Source organism: Xyrauchen texanus, chromosome 29, assembly GCF_025860055.1.
Source record: "Xyrauchen texanus isolate HMW12.3.18 chromosome 29, RBS_HiC_50CHRs, whole genome shotgun sequence".
NCBI classification, from domain to species: domain Eukaryota; kingdom Metazoa; phylum Chordata; class Actinopteri; order Cypriniformes; family Catostomidae; genus Xyrauchen; species Xyrauchen texanus.
Window position 1 is genome coordinate 38,271,248 of NC_068304.1, and position 15,903 is coordinate 38,287,150.

Sequence of the window (15,903 nt, forward strand, 5' to 3'; positions counted from 1 at the left end):
TTTTTATTTGTATTTGTATTTTTATTTTTTATTTTTTTTGAGAAACAGGGTGAACTCACTAGTATATTATTTGTATCTCCAGCAACCGTCCCACACAAACACATCCATTTGTTTTATCTCATGTTTGGACCTACCATACACTTCTTTTGTTCTTAAATTAAGCTAATGGTGTTTGCTAAACCTAAAGCAAGCATCGCTAATGCTCATACTTACTGTATCATCCTTAATGTATGGCATGGAGACTTGGGGGTGGGCTCTTTTGACTTGGACCATTAAGCAACAACGTAGCAATGCCCTAGCAACCACCCAGAACACGGTTGCAACTACAGTATATAGCACCACGCTAAAAAACACCTGTCAGCGGGGGATTGTGCTGTTAGTGTGCACTACTAAAATGACAGCCTGCTTATCTTAAATCTCCCCTTGACCAAATGGACACCTTTTGATTTGTGAATGACAGGGGCTTGCAACCCTTTAGCCCCCATTCTGTGCATGTCAGTGCTATAAACCAACCTAAACCCAAAGCTTACCAATGAAAAACTGTTTTTGCAACAGAAATTATTCTTACTCATTATTTTACAGTAAAAATATCTAAAAACAATATAAAGTTATTTTAAAAGCAAAATGACATAATATTAGTGCTTGTTTTAGAAATCGAACCAAATGTAACGATGTTTATGCTTAAAACAAGAAAGAATATTTGCCGATGGGGTAAAAAAAAGAAACTTTTTTTTTTTACCTTTAAATTAAAGCTGAAGTTTGGAACTTTTTCGGTGATAAAATGCTTTCTCATATCCTAGTTTAAAGGGACAGTTCACCCAAAAATGAAAACGTTCTCATCATTTACTCACCCTCATGCCATCTCAGATGACTTTCTTTCTTCTGCAGAACACAAATGTAGATTTTTAGAAGAATTTTCAGATCTGTAGGTCCATACAATACAAGTGAATGGTGACCAGAACTTTGAAGCTCCAAAAAGCACATAAAGGCAGCATAAAAGTAATCCATAAGACTCCAGTGTTCAATTCCATGTCTTCAGAAGCAATATGATAGGTGTGGGTGTGAAACAGATGTATGTTTAAGTCCTTTTTATTATTATAAATGTTTAATTTAAATTTTACATTCTTCTTTTGTTTCTGGCAACTCTGTTCTTCGTTTTTTTTCTCTTACTGGGCAGGAGGATAATTTATAGTAAAAAAGGAATATTGATCTGTTTCTTAACCACGCTTACTATGTCGCTTCTGGAGACATTGGTTGAACCACTGGAGTAGTATGGATTACTTTCATGCTACCTTCATATGCTTTTTGGAGCTTCAAATTTCTGGCCACCTTTCACTTGCTTTGAATAGAGCTATAGAGCTGAGATATCCTTCTAAATATCATCAACTATGTTCTGCAGAATAAAGAAAGCCATAAACATCTCGGATAGCATGAGGGTGAGTGAATAATGAGATCATTTTCATTTTTGTGCAAACAATCCTTTAACATGCAAAGGCACTAATAAGTAAGCTATTTGTAGGTACATTTTCTCAAACTGTCAACTGTCTCAGTGGTACATAAAAAATTCCCCTGCCTGTTTTTGAGTGATGGGGAGCAGATGGGGGGCTTATTCAGAAGGCTGTTTGAAAGCGTTGTTAATTTTTACAAATCCATTCGGTGGCACAGAAATTGCACAGTTCAGCTTTAAGTTCACTTTTCTTACCCCATGGGCAAATTAAGTTTTATTTTTTTAAGCATAAACCTTAGTAAATTTGATTAGAAATCTTGTTTCTCTTAAAACAAGTCTTAATATCTATTTTATACCACCACAAAGATCCACACAGACACACACACACACACACACACACACACACACATTTAAACAGCCACAGTAAACAACCTTGTAACTTTTAACCTTGTACTCACACATTGAAGAGGTTTAGTCCAATGCGATAGAGACGCTTGCGTGCAATATCTGTCGAGAGGGTGCCGCAGGGTGTGTCCTGGCAGTGTGGGCGGGGCAAAGATAGGATCATCGTCTCACACGCTGATGTAGAGGTGCTGCTACTACTGACGGGCTCAGAACTGTTTTCAGCCATTTCAGATACAATCTGATTGGTTTGTTTCCCCTCTTGCCCCGCCCCTGTGGTCAGTCCGTCCGGTCCAGTTGGCTGTTGATTCTCCTTCTCTTCCTCACTGGGTGGCGGAGGTGGAAACTCAGGCTCAACTGTGACCGAGGATTCAGACTGGCTTGTGGTCCACTCCCCCTTTTGGGCTTCTGAGCTGGTCTCCTTGGATATGCCGTTACCAAGGGAAACTGACTCCAGCATAGATGAGGAGAGGCGAAAGTTACGGTTGTCAATTTGAACAGTCACATCTCTGAAAGCCATCATGAGTTTGCTGGCGCTGCGGGGAATGTTCTCTCCACAGCTGCTCTGTGTGGCCTCCGGTAGTGTGCAGGGGTCCGTCAGTAGACCCTCAGGATGAGATCCAGAGGGCGGAGCTGCAGAAGACTTCTCTCCTTCCCCATCCCGCACAGCACTCCAGCTGCTCAAAGCCTCGTCAATGGATCTTGCTAATGACTCCACCTATTAGAGTGAATAGAATAGAATAGAATATCAAAACAGAAGATAATTAAACTAAATATTAAAACACAATAGAATAGAACAGAACAAAATAACACACAAAATAAAATAATAAAATGAAATAGAGTAAAAATGTAAAAGAATAAGCAGAATAGAACATAATTCAACAACATACAACCGAATAAAACTGAAATGATAGAATACAGGAAAAGTAGAATAGAATGATAAAACAGAATATAACAATAAATCAGAATTTTACAACATAATACAATAAAACAGAACACAATAGGGTAGAATATCCAAATAGAATAGAATTGATCAACATAACAGAACAATAGAACAGAATATAATAGAATAACAAACCGAACACAAAATAATAGAATATATTAACAAAACAGACTAGAATAAATATCATAACAGAAAATAATAGAATTAAACAACATATAACAGACTATAATAACAAAACAATTGAATAGAAAACAGGAATAATAGAATAGAATAAGAAAGCAGAATAGGGTAGAATATTAAAAACGAATACAATAGAATTCAACAACATAATAGAAAAGAATAGAATTTAAAAACAGAACACATTAGAATAGAATATCCAAATAGAATAGAATTGATCAACATAATAGAACAGAATATAATAGAATAACAAACCGAACACAAAATAATAGAATAGATTAACAAAACAGACTAGAATAAATATCATAATAGAAAATAATAGAATTAAACAACACATAACAGACAATAATAACAAAACAGAATTGAATAGAAAACAGGAATAATAGAATAGAATAAGCAAGCAGAATAGAGTAGAATATTAAAAGCGAATACAATAGAATTCAGCAACATAATAGAAAAGAATATCAAAACAGAAGATAATTAAACTAAATATTAAAACACAATAGAATAGAACAGAACAGAACAAAATAACAAAACAAAACACAAAATAAAATAATAAAATGAAATAGAATAAAAATGTAAAAGAATAAGCAGAATAGAACATAATTCAACAACATACAACCGAATAAAACTGAAATGATAGAATACAGGAAAAGTAGAATAGAATGATAAAACAGAATATAACAATAAATCAGAATTGTACAACATAATACAATAAAACAGAAAATAATAGAATTAATCAACACATAACAGACAATAATAACAAAACAGAATTGAATAGAAAATAGGAATAATAGAATAGAATAAGAAAGCAGAATAGAGTAGAATATTAAAAACGAATACAATAGAATTCAACAACATAATAGAAAAGAATAGAATTTCAAAATAGAACACAATAGAGTAGAATAATTAAACAGATCCGAATAAAATATCAAAACAAAACAGAACAGAACTGAACAACTTAACAAAAGAGAACAGAATAGAATAAAGCAGAACACAATAGACTATCAAAAGGGAATAGAATTGAATAATAGAATAGAATAGAACACCATCGAATAGAAGGCAATACAATACAATAATATTTCTTATTGTAAACATGCTGTATTATGGTGTGTCAAGCCATATCAGAATTACACACTTGATCATTGTGACATCATTTAAAAGAACTAAAATAGCAGATGCATCAAAAGTTAAAGGTTATGGTAACCACTGTTGCCTGGGGTGATTTCTTCACATATTGCAAGAACATATAGAGGTGAATGAATGCAGTGATAACTGTAAATATTGTGCTGTGGTCAACAAAGCTGCTCATGAGAGTTGCCATAGAAACAAATCATTTCATGAACTGAGCATGACTGTCAGTGTTGTAACGGTACCTGTTCAGTGAATGTGTCCTCCAGGTGTGTGAGCGTAGCTGCAGTGCCCACCGGCAATGATGCGGAGTGTGTGAGTGGGATGCCCATGAGAGAACAGCCATCCATCAGTGCCCGTTCAGCAGAGAAACTGCCCCTCTGTACCCGAACCCTGCGCACTGACATACGCCGTGGAATCCCACTCTCCAGAACGGAGTCACGAATCTTCTGGAAGTTCTTACTGAGCTGGTACTGACGAAACGCGGTCTGGATCTTGCAGGCCGCTCGCCGAGAAATTAGAGGACCACCATATTTTTGTTCCAACTCCTCTATCTGCATATATAGACAGACAGACAGACAGATGGAGAGAGAGATAGAGCATACCTAGCATTATACTGTCAGTTTCACATATGGCCATGAATCATGAATACTGTATCGTACCTGGTTTTGATTGAGATCAGGAGAGAGCTCATATTCTGGATGATGTGAGCAGGGAGGCACGTCAGGCTGAATGTCTTTTTTCTCCTCTTTCTTTTCCTCTATGGCAGGAGTCGAGCTGCAGTTTCAAATGACACATGTGAGCATTGGCTGACCCAGATTTGCTGTCTTTTAATCTTTACTGATGAGAATCAAGTGCACACCCACGGCTAATTAACTCCACCGAATTACTGCATGCGGTGTTGCACGGCTCTTAAATTCAATACCGTATTCTTGGAAAATGAGGCAATCAACTGAAGGTTTCAAACTTCTTCTGAATCGCCTTTTAAATGATGTTGGCAATTATTCATCAAATGAGATAATTAGTAACCACATCGATCTCAAACCCTCGCTGCTCATGAACAACCATAACAACAACAACAACAAACATTTGCAGTAAGTCATAGCATCCGTTTATGTTATTGCTTCCTACATTACATGCCACATGTTTACTATAGCTTCTTCTGTCAGCAGTGATGGATTCGCCTGTGATAAAAGGCACTTAACTCCAGGTTGCTCCGGGGGGATTGTCCCTGTAATAAGGGCTCTGTAAGTCACTTTGGATAAAAGCGTCTGCCAAATGCATAAATGTAAATGTAAATTTAAAGAATTAGTCAGGCTGACAGAGAAGGTTAATGAGCTAGAGGCACGCATCCGAACACTGGTGAAGGTCAGTGAGAAAGAGAAGCCGGTAGATACTGTTTCAGATGCGGGTAGAACAGCGTGAAACACACACACTTTGGTTGTGGCTTAAACCGGATGAATATATTTGTTTAAACAAATTTACTCCCTCAGGTTATTGTTATAAAATGAGCCTTGTCTGAAGGGTCGAGGAGGAGGTGTTGCTGCAATGTACAGTGACGTTTTTGGTGTTACTCAGAGGACAGGATATAAGTTTAAGTCTTTTGAACTAAAAATGCTTAATATGACACCATCAGATTTAAATAAATAATCTCTGTCGTCTTTTGCCCTTGCTACAGTATATAGATCACCTGGGCAGTATTCTGATTTCCTTGGTGAATTTGCACATTTTCTATCTGATGACATCCCTTCAGTTTTTTACTTCAGAGGATGAACTGTAAGACATGGGATACTACATTTGCCACTGCCTGAATCTTGGATTTAGGATGGACCCCACCGAACCTGACCAAAATGACCTGCAGGTTGACCTGTGATGCACCTCATTAATCTCTGCCTGCATCACCTATGTCTATTGATGGACTACACTCTTGAAATGGTACATAGACTATCATTTAATTGCCAACAAAAGCCTTCATCAGCCAACTAACAAGGACAATTGCATCTATGTGAACTTCTGCAGTTAATCCAGGATGGACTTCAAAGACATTAGTCATTAATCTTACAGTTCATAAAAAAATATTTTATTTGTATTTTTAAATCACCGGACATTAACACCGACTTGCACAGCACAGGAATAACTAATTATTGGCATTATATTCATGTTGTTTAGCCAGAGGGGAACTGATTTCTTCATTAATCAACATCTTATGGAGTTTTGTGTTCCTTGCCACAGTCGCCTTCATCTTGCTCACTGGGCAATTATTTAATATAATTAAAAATATATATTTTTTTGTTTATGCACGATTTCCTGTCAAGCTGCTTTGAAACAATGTGTGTTGTGAAAACGCGAATGAAAAAATACAAATAAAAATGACGACGACTTGACTATTAACACTTTTTAATGATTTAAAATATTTATTGAGTGAGATGAAAAAAACTATTACTGATAATAAAATAAGTAATAATATTTATAAAATAAAAAAATAATACTATTAATATTGTTATGCTTTAAACCATTCATCAAATGAGAAGGAAAAAACTGCTACTAATAAATAAAATTAAATAAATAAACATTTAAAGATAATTCAAATATATATTTATATTATTAATATGTTTATACTTTAAACTATTAATCAAATGAGATGGCAAAAACCGCCTTACAGATTATATATATTTATACAATTAATTATAAATTATTATTAATCAAATAAAATAAATAAAATAATTAAATAAAAAAGAACACTATTAATATTGATAAGAAAATAATATTTTAATAAACTGTTAATATTTTTATGCTTTTCACTACTCAATGAAAATTGGAAAAACAACTAATGCCAAAAATATGATTAAAATAGCATAAACCATTATTGTGTTTTTTGTTTTGTTTTTTACATTTTTAATTCAGTTAATTGCATTTCTATTTATTTATTTTTTTATTTAAAATGTTTTTTCTTACAGTGTAACTTTGATCAGGTTATCAAATCTAATGTTATAAAACTTGTTTATCCACATAGCTGTACAGTCATGGATGGACCGAAATTTCAATGCTTAATCTGGAAAGAATTCCTAAAAACCAAAGACTGAATTGACCCAAAAAAGACACACACACATACTAACATAACCCCATACATGACAAAGCAATTTTCTTCTAGTGTTGAGCTCATGAAAACATGTTTCAGAGTGGAGGGTGGATGTTTAAATCATGAGAGATGTTGCAGAGTATGTTTCTTCTGCTTAACAACACAGCTCAACCCCATTTCCATTTCCTCTACTTCTCTCTGAGTGTAGACACGGGGTTTACAACACACCCAAGCACACTGCTGACTGCATCCGCTGTCAGCACATTAGGAGCCACCCTGGAGTAAAGAGCACTCAAGCTCTGCAGGCACCAATACGTGAGGAGGAGAGAGCAGAGTTTTTCATTTTTAATGCAATAAGTCCTGCTCACCTCGGAGGAAAAATAATAAACGCTGCAGAACTTTAAATCAGTGTCGAGACAGATGTACTTTACATGGTCTGGGCAGGTCGTTAGGTTGCTACACATTTGATCTGTTGGGGTTCCACACTGGACCAAAGTGTAAGCTTTAGGCATCACACCCCTAACTGCGAGAACACGATCAGTAACACATAGAGAGTGATATAGGTAGCAGGTAGATGACTAAATTGAATGTGCTTTTTCATATTTTTGGATGACGATATCTCAAAATAGGCAATGGAAAAGCTTAATAATAAGTTGTACATGTTTTGCTAATATTACTATTGTTCAGGTTTAGTGATTTGAACAAACCTGAAAGCCTTAGTATTGTAGGTGCGTAACTTGTTCGGCACCATTTGTGCTACGGACAAGAATGATAACTCACATCATGCAGCTTGTTAAGGAGATATGCATATGGAAGCCCTTAGAGGATAGGTAGGGATTATATTTTCTGATAAATTTTGCATTCCCTTGCAATGGTTTCCACTCCCTGGCAATTATTTTTGGGTTTCTTTGGAATAAGTTTTAAAATCACTTTCAATAGGTTTTTTTGTATTTCTAAAACAAAGTCATCAAAAACTAAAACTTGTATAAAACTAAAACTTTACCTCCCCAAATCCAAAAATTGTGCCCTCTCCAACTTCCTCCACCAGCCCCTTTTACAGTGACATCAAAATCACTCAACGACAACAGGTGGAAAATTACTAATACAAATTAGATCATGAATACAGTTGTTGTGACTTTAAACATTTACATTTATGCATTTGACAGACGCTTTTATCCAAAGTGACTTACAGAGCCCTTATTACAGGGACAATCCCCCCGGAACAACCTGGAGTTAAGTGCCTTGCTCAAGGACACAATGGTGGTGGCTGTGGGGGGTTGAACCAGCAACCTTCTGATTACCAGATTACCAGTTATGTGCTTTAGACCACCACCTCCACATAATATATTTAAACATAATAATAATAATAATAATAATAATAATAAATGAAAAATAAGCCATGACCTATAGGATGTTTATCAGAAATCTCATACATTTTTGTTTTATAAAACGGCTACAACAGTGACATTATTTGATGTTCCAATTTATTTTCAGAGTTGAACTTTATTACTACATGGTGATGGAAACTCCAAACTGCAAATGCAGGAAATTAATTTAGACTTTGCCCTTAAAACAGACATGGTTCTGAAAGGCCTTAGCGCACGCAATGAACTATTTCTCAGTAAATTAGCAAATTGCACTTTGCCCTACTTCATTAACATGCTATACACACACAGATAGCGCAAACCCTCCCACCTACACACACGTGCATGAAAATTGCGCTTAGAATTAGCTCTCTCTCATGAAAACAAGATAAGACGTAGCACATGGTCGTAGCACAGCACTGCGCTTAGCGCAGTCATGTAAATAGTGCGCTTAGGGTTGGGCTGACTCTAGTCATCACCCAGAACATCCTAGCAACTGCAGAGCAGTGCCTTAGCAACCACACTGAACCTCACTGCAACACGCTATAAACCCTCAGAACACCTTACCAACCACACAGCAATGACCACCCACAACTTCTCTGTTTATCACTCAGACTGGCAAATTTGAAATGAGATTCTTCTGTTAAGGTTGAAAACAAATGAGCACTTTCTGCCTCACAGTCTGCTAAAAGAAAAGCTGGTGATTCCTTGACATTTGGACACAAATTTATAGCGTTTCTGTTGTTTAGGATGGATTGTGTTTGCAGCCAGAGTGCTGCTCTGTTTATTAAGAATAGCTTTTAAGGCTTGGTTGTTTTGGTAGCAATAAATAGACTTTTAACAGTTGACCAGAGCTCTCGAAACAATGCACAATTGCCAATGCGCATGCGCGCGCGCACACACAAACCTCTACCTGATTGACAGTGCTTATTCATGTCGAAAGTTTTCCAGTCTATCAGACAGAGTACGGATCAAGGTTAAACTACACCTGAAGCATGAACTAACTCTCTTTCTCTCTAGCACACACATACACACATTTGCACTCTGCTAGCAGAAATCCCATCACCCAGAAAGCCTGAGGCAAAGAGCACAAGGGCCATACACAGAAAACCGCTAGCACTCAACAATGGACTTCTGAACCGATGCAGGCAGCGGGGATAAACTACTTTACTACAGTGCAATTCACCCAACCCGAAGTCTGACTTAAAAGAGACCTAGTATGCCCCTTTTTACAAGATGTAATAAAAGTCTTAGGTGTCCCCAGAATGTGTCTGTGAGGTATCAGCTCAAAATACCCCTCGGATAATTTATTATACCATGTTATAAATGCCTATAATCAACTTTTAGGCCAGTTGCTATGTAAAATCCCGGGCCGATTTCTCTTCCCATTCCGGTATTTACACTGTCAGTTATATTCGTTCTGATTTGTTGTTGCTGTAGTAACCGAAGCAGGAGCTGTAAAGGCACAGCCCGGAAAGGGGGCGGGGAGCAGCAGCTCATTTGCATTTAAAGACAAACACACGAAATCAGCGTGTTTTTGATTCCACCCACAGAGGCATTTACAACATGGCATAATAGGTCTCCTTTAAAGGAATATTCTGGGTTTAATACTAGTTAAGCTCAATAGACAGCATTTGTGGCATAATGTTGATTACCACAAAATTTATTTATACTCGTTCCTCCTTTTCTTTAAAAAACTCTGGGTTACAGTGAGGCACTTGCGATGGAAGTCAATGGGGCTGATTCGTAAATGTTAAAATACTCTTTCAAAAATATAGTCACAAGACATAAACAATATGTGTGTTAACATGATTTCAGTGTGATAAAATACACTTACTAACCTTGTCTGTGTAAAGTTATAGCCAATCATCAAAAAAGTTAATTTGTTAAATTGACCAAGTTCATTTTGCACAAAAGGTCAGATCTCCTTGTTTCCATTGAAGCACACAAGATTCTCTTTGGAGCATTCTCAAATCATGCTAAATATTAATAACATGGTGCATCATCAGGTTTTGTTCATGCCAGCTCGAGTGCATGCTTCACTTACACACTAGAGTTTACGCTAAGATTTTCCTTATTGTGTGAGCACCCTCAAGCGAAAGGGGTACAAACAAAATACTATGACATATTGAAATTCATGCAAATTTTCTGACTGAACTTTTCGCTAACTCTCTACTGATTGGTGTATCTCATTCTCACCTGGAGCACGTTACGGAGTCTCCTTCAGGGGCTTCTGGTGCTGGACAGCAGAACTGATGCAGGACCGTCTGACTCCTGTAGAGGTCAAAGGTTAAAATACATATTACTGCAAATAACTGCTAATAATTTTATGTGGCATCGTTTGTCCTTCTTGGGCACCTCAGCCCTAAAATTTTGGGCTGGAAACGAGAAGATCTAAAGTTCAAACACGGGTTGATCCATGAACTTCTGTTACCTTGAACAAGACACTTAACCTTGCTCAGGGGTAATGACCCTGTAATAAATGGCCTTTACAAACAATCTAGAGTCTTGACAAACTTGCAGCAAATTTCTCATTATTTTCACACACAAATGAGCTTGCGATTGGCCACAAATGTTGGCTAGAAGTTTGCAGCTCTTCACCGGTACTGGTGAACATGAAGATTTTGCAGCAAAGCTCATTTGCATGTAAAAACAATGCAAATGAGCACAGACCTTTCGCATTTTGTAAAGGCCCCCCCCAGGGTAAAAGGCACTTTTACTTTTGTATTTCTCCCAAAAACACTAAATACAGTATCAACAAAAACTACCACAGCACTTTCCTAAACACCTCTTTGACATTGTGCACTGCAAAATTTTCGTGATCCATGACATCATCGCATTTTAAGGTAATCTGATGTATCATTTAATACTTGCAAATGTATGTAGATTATGAGAATCACTGAAAATATCACATCTATTTTTAGACAAAATACATATTTGTCATTTTCAGTTTTGTTCAAGGTGATTAAATCAAAAGTTTTTCAGGGGTCTGGGTAGCTCAGTGTGTATTGGCGCTGACTACCACCACTGGAGTCGTGAGTTCGAATCCAGGGCGTGCTGAGTGACTCCAGCCAGGTCTCCTAAGCAACCAAATTGGCCTGGTTGCTAGGGAGGGTGGAGTCACATGGTGTAACCTCCTCGTGGTCGCAATTAGTGGTTCTCTCTCTCAGTGGGGCGTGTGGAGTTGTGCTTGGCTCGTGGAGAGTAGCGTGAGCACGTGATAAGATGCGCGGATTGACGGTCTCAGAAGCGGCGGTGAGTAACAGCGCCACCACGAGGACCTACTAAGTAGTGGAAATTGGGCATTCTGAATTGGGAAAAAGGGGGATACATTTTTTTTTTTTAAATATCAAAAGTTTTTCAAGAACTGCCCAATACATGAAATTATAGTAATTGGAACAATATCACCCAAAACATAAAAAATTGCTTTTAATCCACGCCAAGCTCCAGGAAAAGTGTATACAGGTCTGAAGTCAGCCAAAATATTGACAAATTTGACTTTCGTGGACTTTACATATTTTATCCACGATTCATCTCAGTACGGCAGCAAGTCTGATGTGTGACCAGCAAATGCACACACACACACACACACACACACACACACACACACACACACACGCCCGGTACATCACCGTAAACATCTCTCATTCAGAAGTTAACAATGTTACTGTGCAACCTACTTCTTGTGAATTATCTCCCAGTAAATGTGTAATAATTAAAAGAACATTCTGTCTTTCACTCTCTATTAGAGATGCAGAGGTCTCAAAATATACCTGTCATAACCTGACATGTAAATGATAACAACGTGAGATTAACTATAATGGGCTGCATGCATGAGCATAATTGTGCCTTAAAACTCACTCGCCGTTAAGTCTCACACTTCCAACATGACAACTTGCTAAATTTGTTCCTGCAAACCCCCGTGCAAACACACACAACACACACAATACACTCTCACACACACTGAGACTCTTGTGCTTTCTTCCCCCAAAGAAAAGATAAAGTTACCATTAAACAAATCAGAGGAGAATGTATCATTCCAGTTTTGCTTGTGGGCAAACACATGCACACACACACACACACACACACAAACAGGGTGTACTCTATAAATGCAGCGCAAATGTGCACTGAACCAGATGAGCAGTCGTAATGGAAGATACATTTGTCCTATTTGCAGAAACACACACACACACACACAATATCTCGCTCTCTTGCTCTCTATTAGTGTGGATTAGATTTCCAGCTGGTGGATAAACTCCACATGCACTATGGGAATGTCACTTAAAGCCGCACTGTACACTCAATGTGTCTGTGTGTGTGTGTGTGTGTAATGTGTTTGTATTGCATTCTGTGTGCTTTTTTCTAATGCAGTCTTGACGATACATGCTTTAATAATGAGGAGCATTAAAAGCCTCTTTTAAGACATTTTACCCTGGAAAGAATGACTTGGGGTTGTCGATGAACAGTGTTGGATGTAATCTGATCACAAAGTAGTTAGTTACTGTAATCTGATTACTTTCGATCAAAAAAGAAAACGTTTTGTAACACTAGATTTTAAATACTTGTAATCAGATTACAGCTACTTTTAGGTGCATTGCTTGGGTTACACATATTTCTAAAATAATATTATTGATTTATAATACATTTAAAATACGAATATGTTCACATGGACCTCTGTTTGGATGTCTGTGACACCTGAAGGGTGTGCGGCAACAAAGGAGAAAATGAATACATTATTTTGAATTTGTTGAGCGGAAAATATGTTTTAGAAAGTAACTTACAATTACAATTTTAGAGGAAATAATTAGTAATTTTTAGTGGATTACTTTTTTGAGTAATTAACCCAACACTGACGAATACTATTGACATGAACTTGTTTTTTCAGAATCAAGATAATTAAGTTAAAATTCATGTATAATATAAAGGAAAAGTTTATATTTTTAGATGCTGTTAACTGCTAACCATTTAATTTAATTTTCACTATTTATTTTAATTATTTATCTATTTATTTATCGGGGACAATACACATTAATTAACATCAGATTTAGGCAAGATGGTGAATTTTAATCTGTCATATTGGGAAGGTTAACTATAAACCAAAATTTTGGTTTCGGTACGATACGAAAACTTGCTTATGTGATATTGCTTACAGATAATAATACTAATAATATAACCATTTAATATTATATTGTTGTTACTATGAGTATTATTGCGACTAGTTTGAATAATACACTTTTATACAGTGGTAATATTTTTCTGTCATAATGTCTCCAATTTCACGCAATCAGTTGAACAGAGCTCTCATTTCATCTGGACTTTTATTTTGAAAGACCGTTGAAGTTCTTCCTGTTTGCGAAGGGTTCGTTATATCAAACTTCCCGTGGCTCGCAAGCTGAAATCTCCGAACTGCAATGGTATAAACGGTCATTTGAGAGTTCACAGCCGATTATACACTCAACACTGATCTGTGGCTCTGCAGATGGACACTAATGGACACGCTGCATGAAAATCAAGCATTAGTAGTGTGCGTTGCATTTGTGTGCACGCCTGGTTGTTAGTGTGTGAAGGAGATGACAGGGCAGAGAGGAGCCTCTCATTTGTTCTGTGGTGCATATGTGACTATGTATTATTTCATTAAATTACATCCTTCTGCAGTTTAACAATCACACTTGGCCATATAGAGGCTTTTTTACTATTATTTTTAAATGGTCTAGTCAAAACTATCGCATTAAATTTAATTTTGCTATTGGCAGCATACTTTAATATGGTACCGAAATGAAAGACAAGATGATATCGCAACGTTTAAAATTTTTTGGTATCGCAATATTTCGTTAGTACCGGTATACCATGCAACGCTAATGTACATATAAGTATTAAACGTTAAAAGTCACTAACTGTTGATTCAATTAATAAAAGTATTTGTATCTGCATGAATTTATTTATGTATTTATTCATTTGAAATTTTTTGAAGTGAACCCTATAGTTATTAAAAAAAAAACCTGCATTATAAACTGTGGACACTGAACCCCTCAAATGACTCTTTAAATGCAAGTGTGTTGCAGCATTCATGCATTTTATGAAAACAGAATTACGTGCATATTCACTGTGGCATATACATATATACTACAGTGCAATATCTCTGTTATGTAATACTGGTGGCGCGTGCAATCTGCCTCACCATTGCACTGCTGTCAGATTGCGACTGATTTGTGCTCTTTTAATAAGTATGTGTGATTATAACTCACTCGGATGAACGTGAGAGTCCCACTGCTCGACACAGGGTGGCAGGTGTCTGTGGGACCAGTGACCGACAGCAGGGGTCCTGAGCACCATCTTCATCGAGAGAGTCCGGACTGGCATTGCTGGGTCCAGCGGGCACAAGCTGCATATCCTGCGGGGAATGGTGCTGCTGGCTCTGGGATGGAATGGAGGGCGTCCCGTCTCTGCTGGTCGGGCTGGTCCTGGGTGGCGAAGGCGGATGATTGCGTGGAGGGTGCCGGTGTTGATGACTGCTCGATTCCTGCAGCTGCCGATTCTCAACCGCTAGATTTTCCAGCCGGCGCTCGAGAATGTCGATCCGGTATCGTTGGGTCTGGATGAGACTCTGCTGGTTCTGCACGATGGCGGTGAGCTCCTTCAGGTAGAGCACCGCCTGCAGAGGGTTCTCCAGCAGACTCGACATCCCGGTGGTGATGCTTCCCTTCAAAACAGCGAGAAATGGTGCGATCTGATATTTGGGTGACAGTCCCGCTTACCGGCTACACGGGTTAATAGTAAAATGGCTGAAACGATAGAGAGCGAGAGAGAGAGACAGAAAGAGCGAGAGACACCCGCCTCCACCTCCACCTCCTCAGTGCCCAGAGAGCGCATGAAGGGATGCTCGGGATGCTGCTGCTGAAGCTGAGGCGAAGATGTCAAAACAGAGCGCTGAAGGGTGCGTGGGCGTGGCCACACGCATAAATGACATCACGGGGCAAGCAACGAAATCACAATGTTTACACATGTTTATATGCTAATAATAATAATAATAATAATAATAATAATAAAAACAGACCTCAATGACCTACATATTTGTTGTCATTCTTCAAAATAATAAATTTATTGTATTTAAAATACGTCCCATTTTCCCTATTCTGAGTGCTTTATTGTTATGACAGTAGCTCATAAAGTAGCCTTAAATAGGTCTAATACTGTAACTGTACACAATACGAATTTTATATATATATATATATATATATATATCAGTACACTGGATAGCCTGTGTATATTATAAAGGAATAGCTTTTATACAGACACGCACAGACAACAAACAAATCTAATCAAAACATCTTTTCTATTTCCATTATCTGTAAAATTAATC

General features: G+C 37.4%; 1 protein-coding gene across 1 annotated transcript in view; it reads right to left on the reverse strand.

Annotated features, from left to right (window-relative positions):
- The window catches only part of LOC127623330 (IQ motif and SEC7 domain-containing protein 3-like), a 44,490-nt gene extending 28,980 nt beyond the window's left edge, over window positions 1-15,510 (reverse strand). Inside the window, 5 exon segments of the mRNA XM_052097742.1 lie at window positions 1,906-2,567; window positions 4,346-4,654; window positions 4,763-4,877; window positions 10,743-10,817; window positions 14,789-15,510. Of these exon segments, the coding sequence (XP_051953702.1) occupies window positions 1,906-2,567; window positions 4,346-4,654; window positions 4,763-4,877; window positions 10,743-10,817; window positions 14,789-15,225 (1,598 nt within the window). The 5' untranslated portion in view covers window positions 15,226-15,510.
- Between the last annotated feature and the right edge of the window lie 393 nt (window positions 15,511-15,903).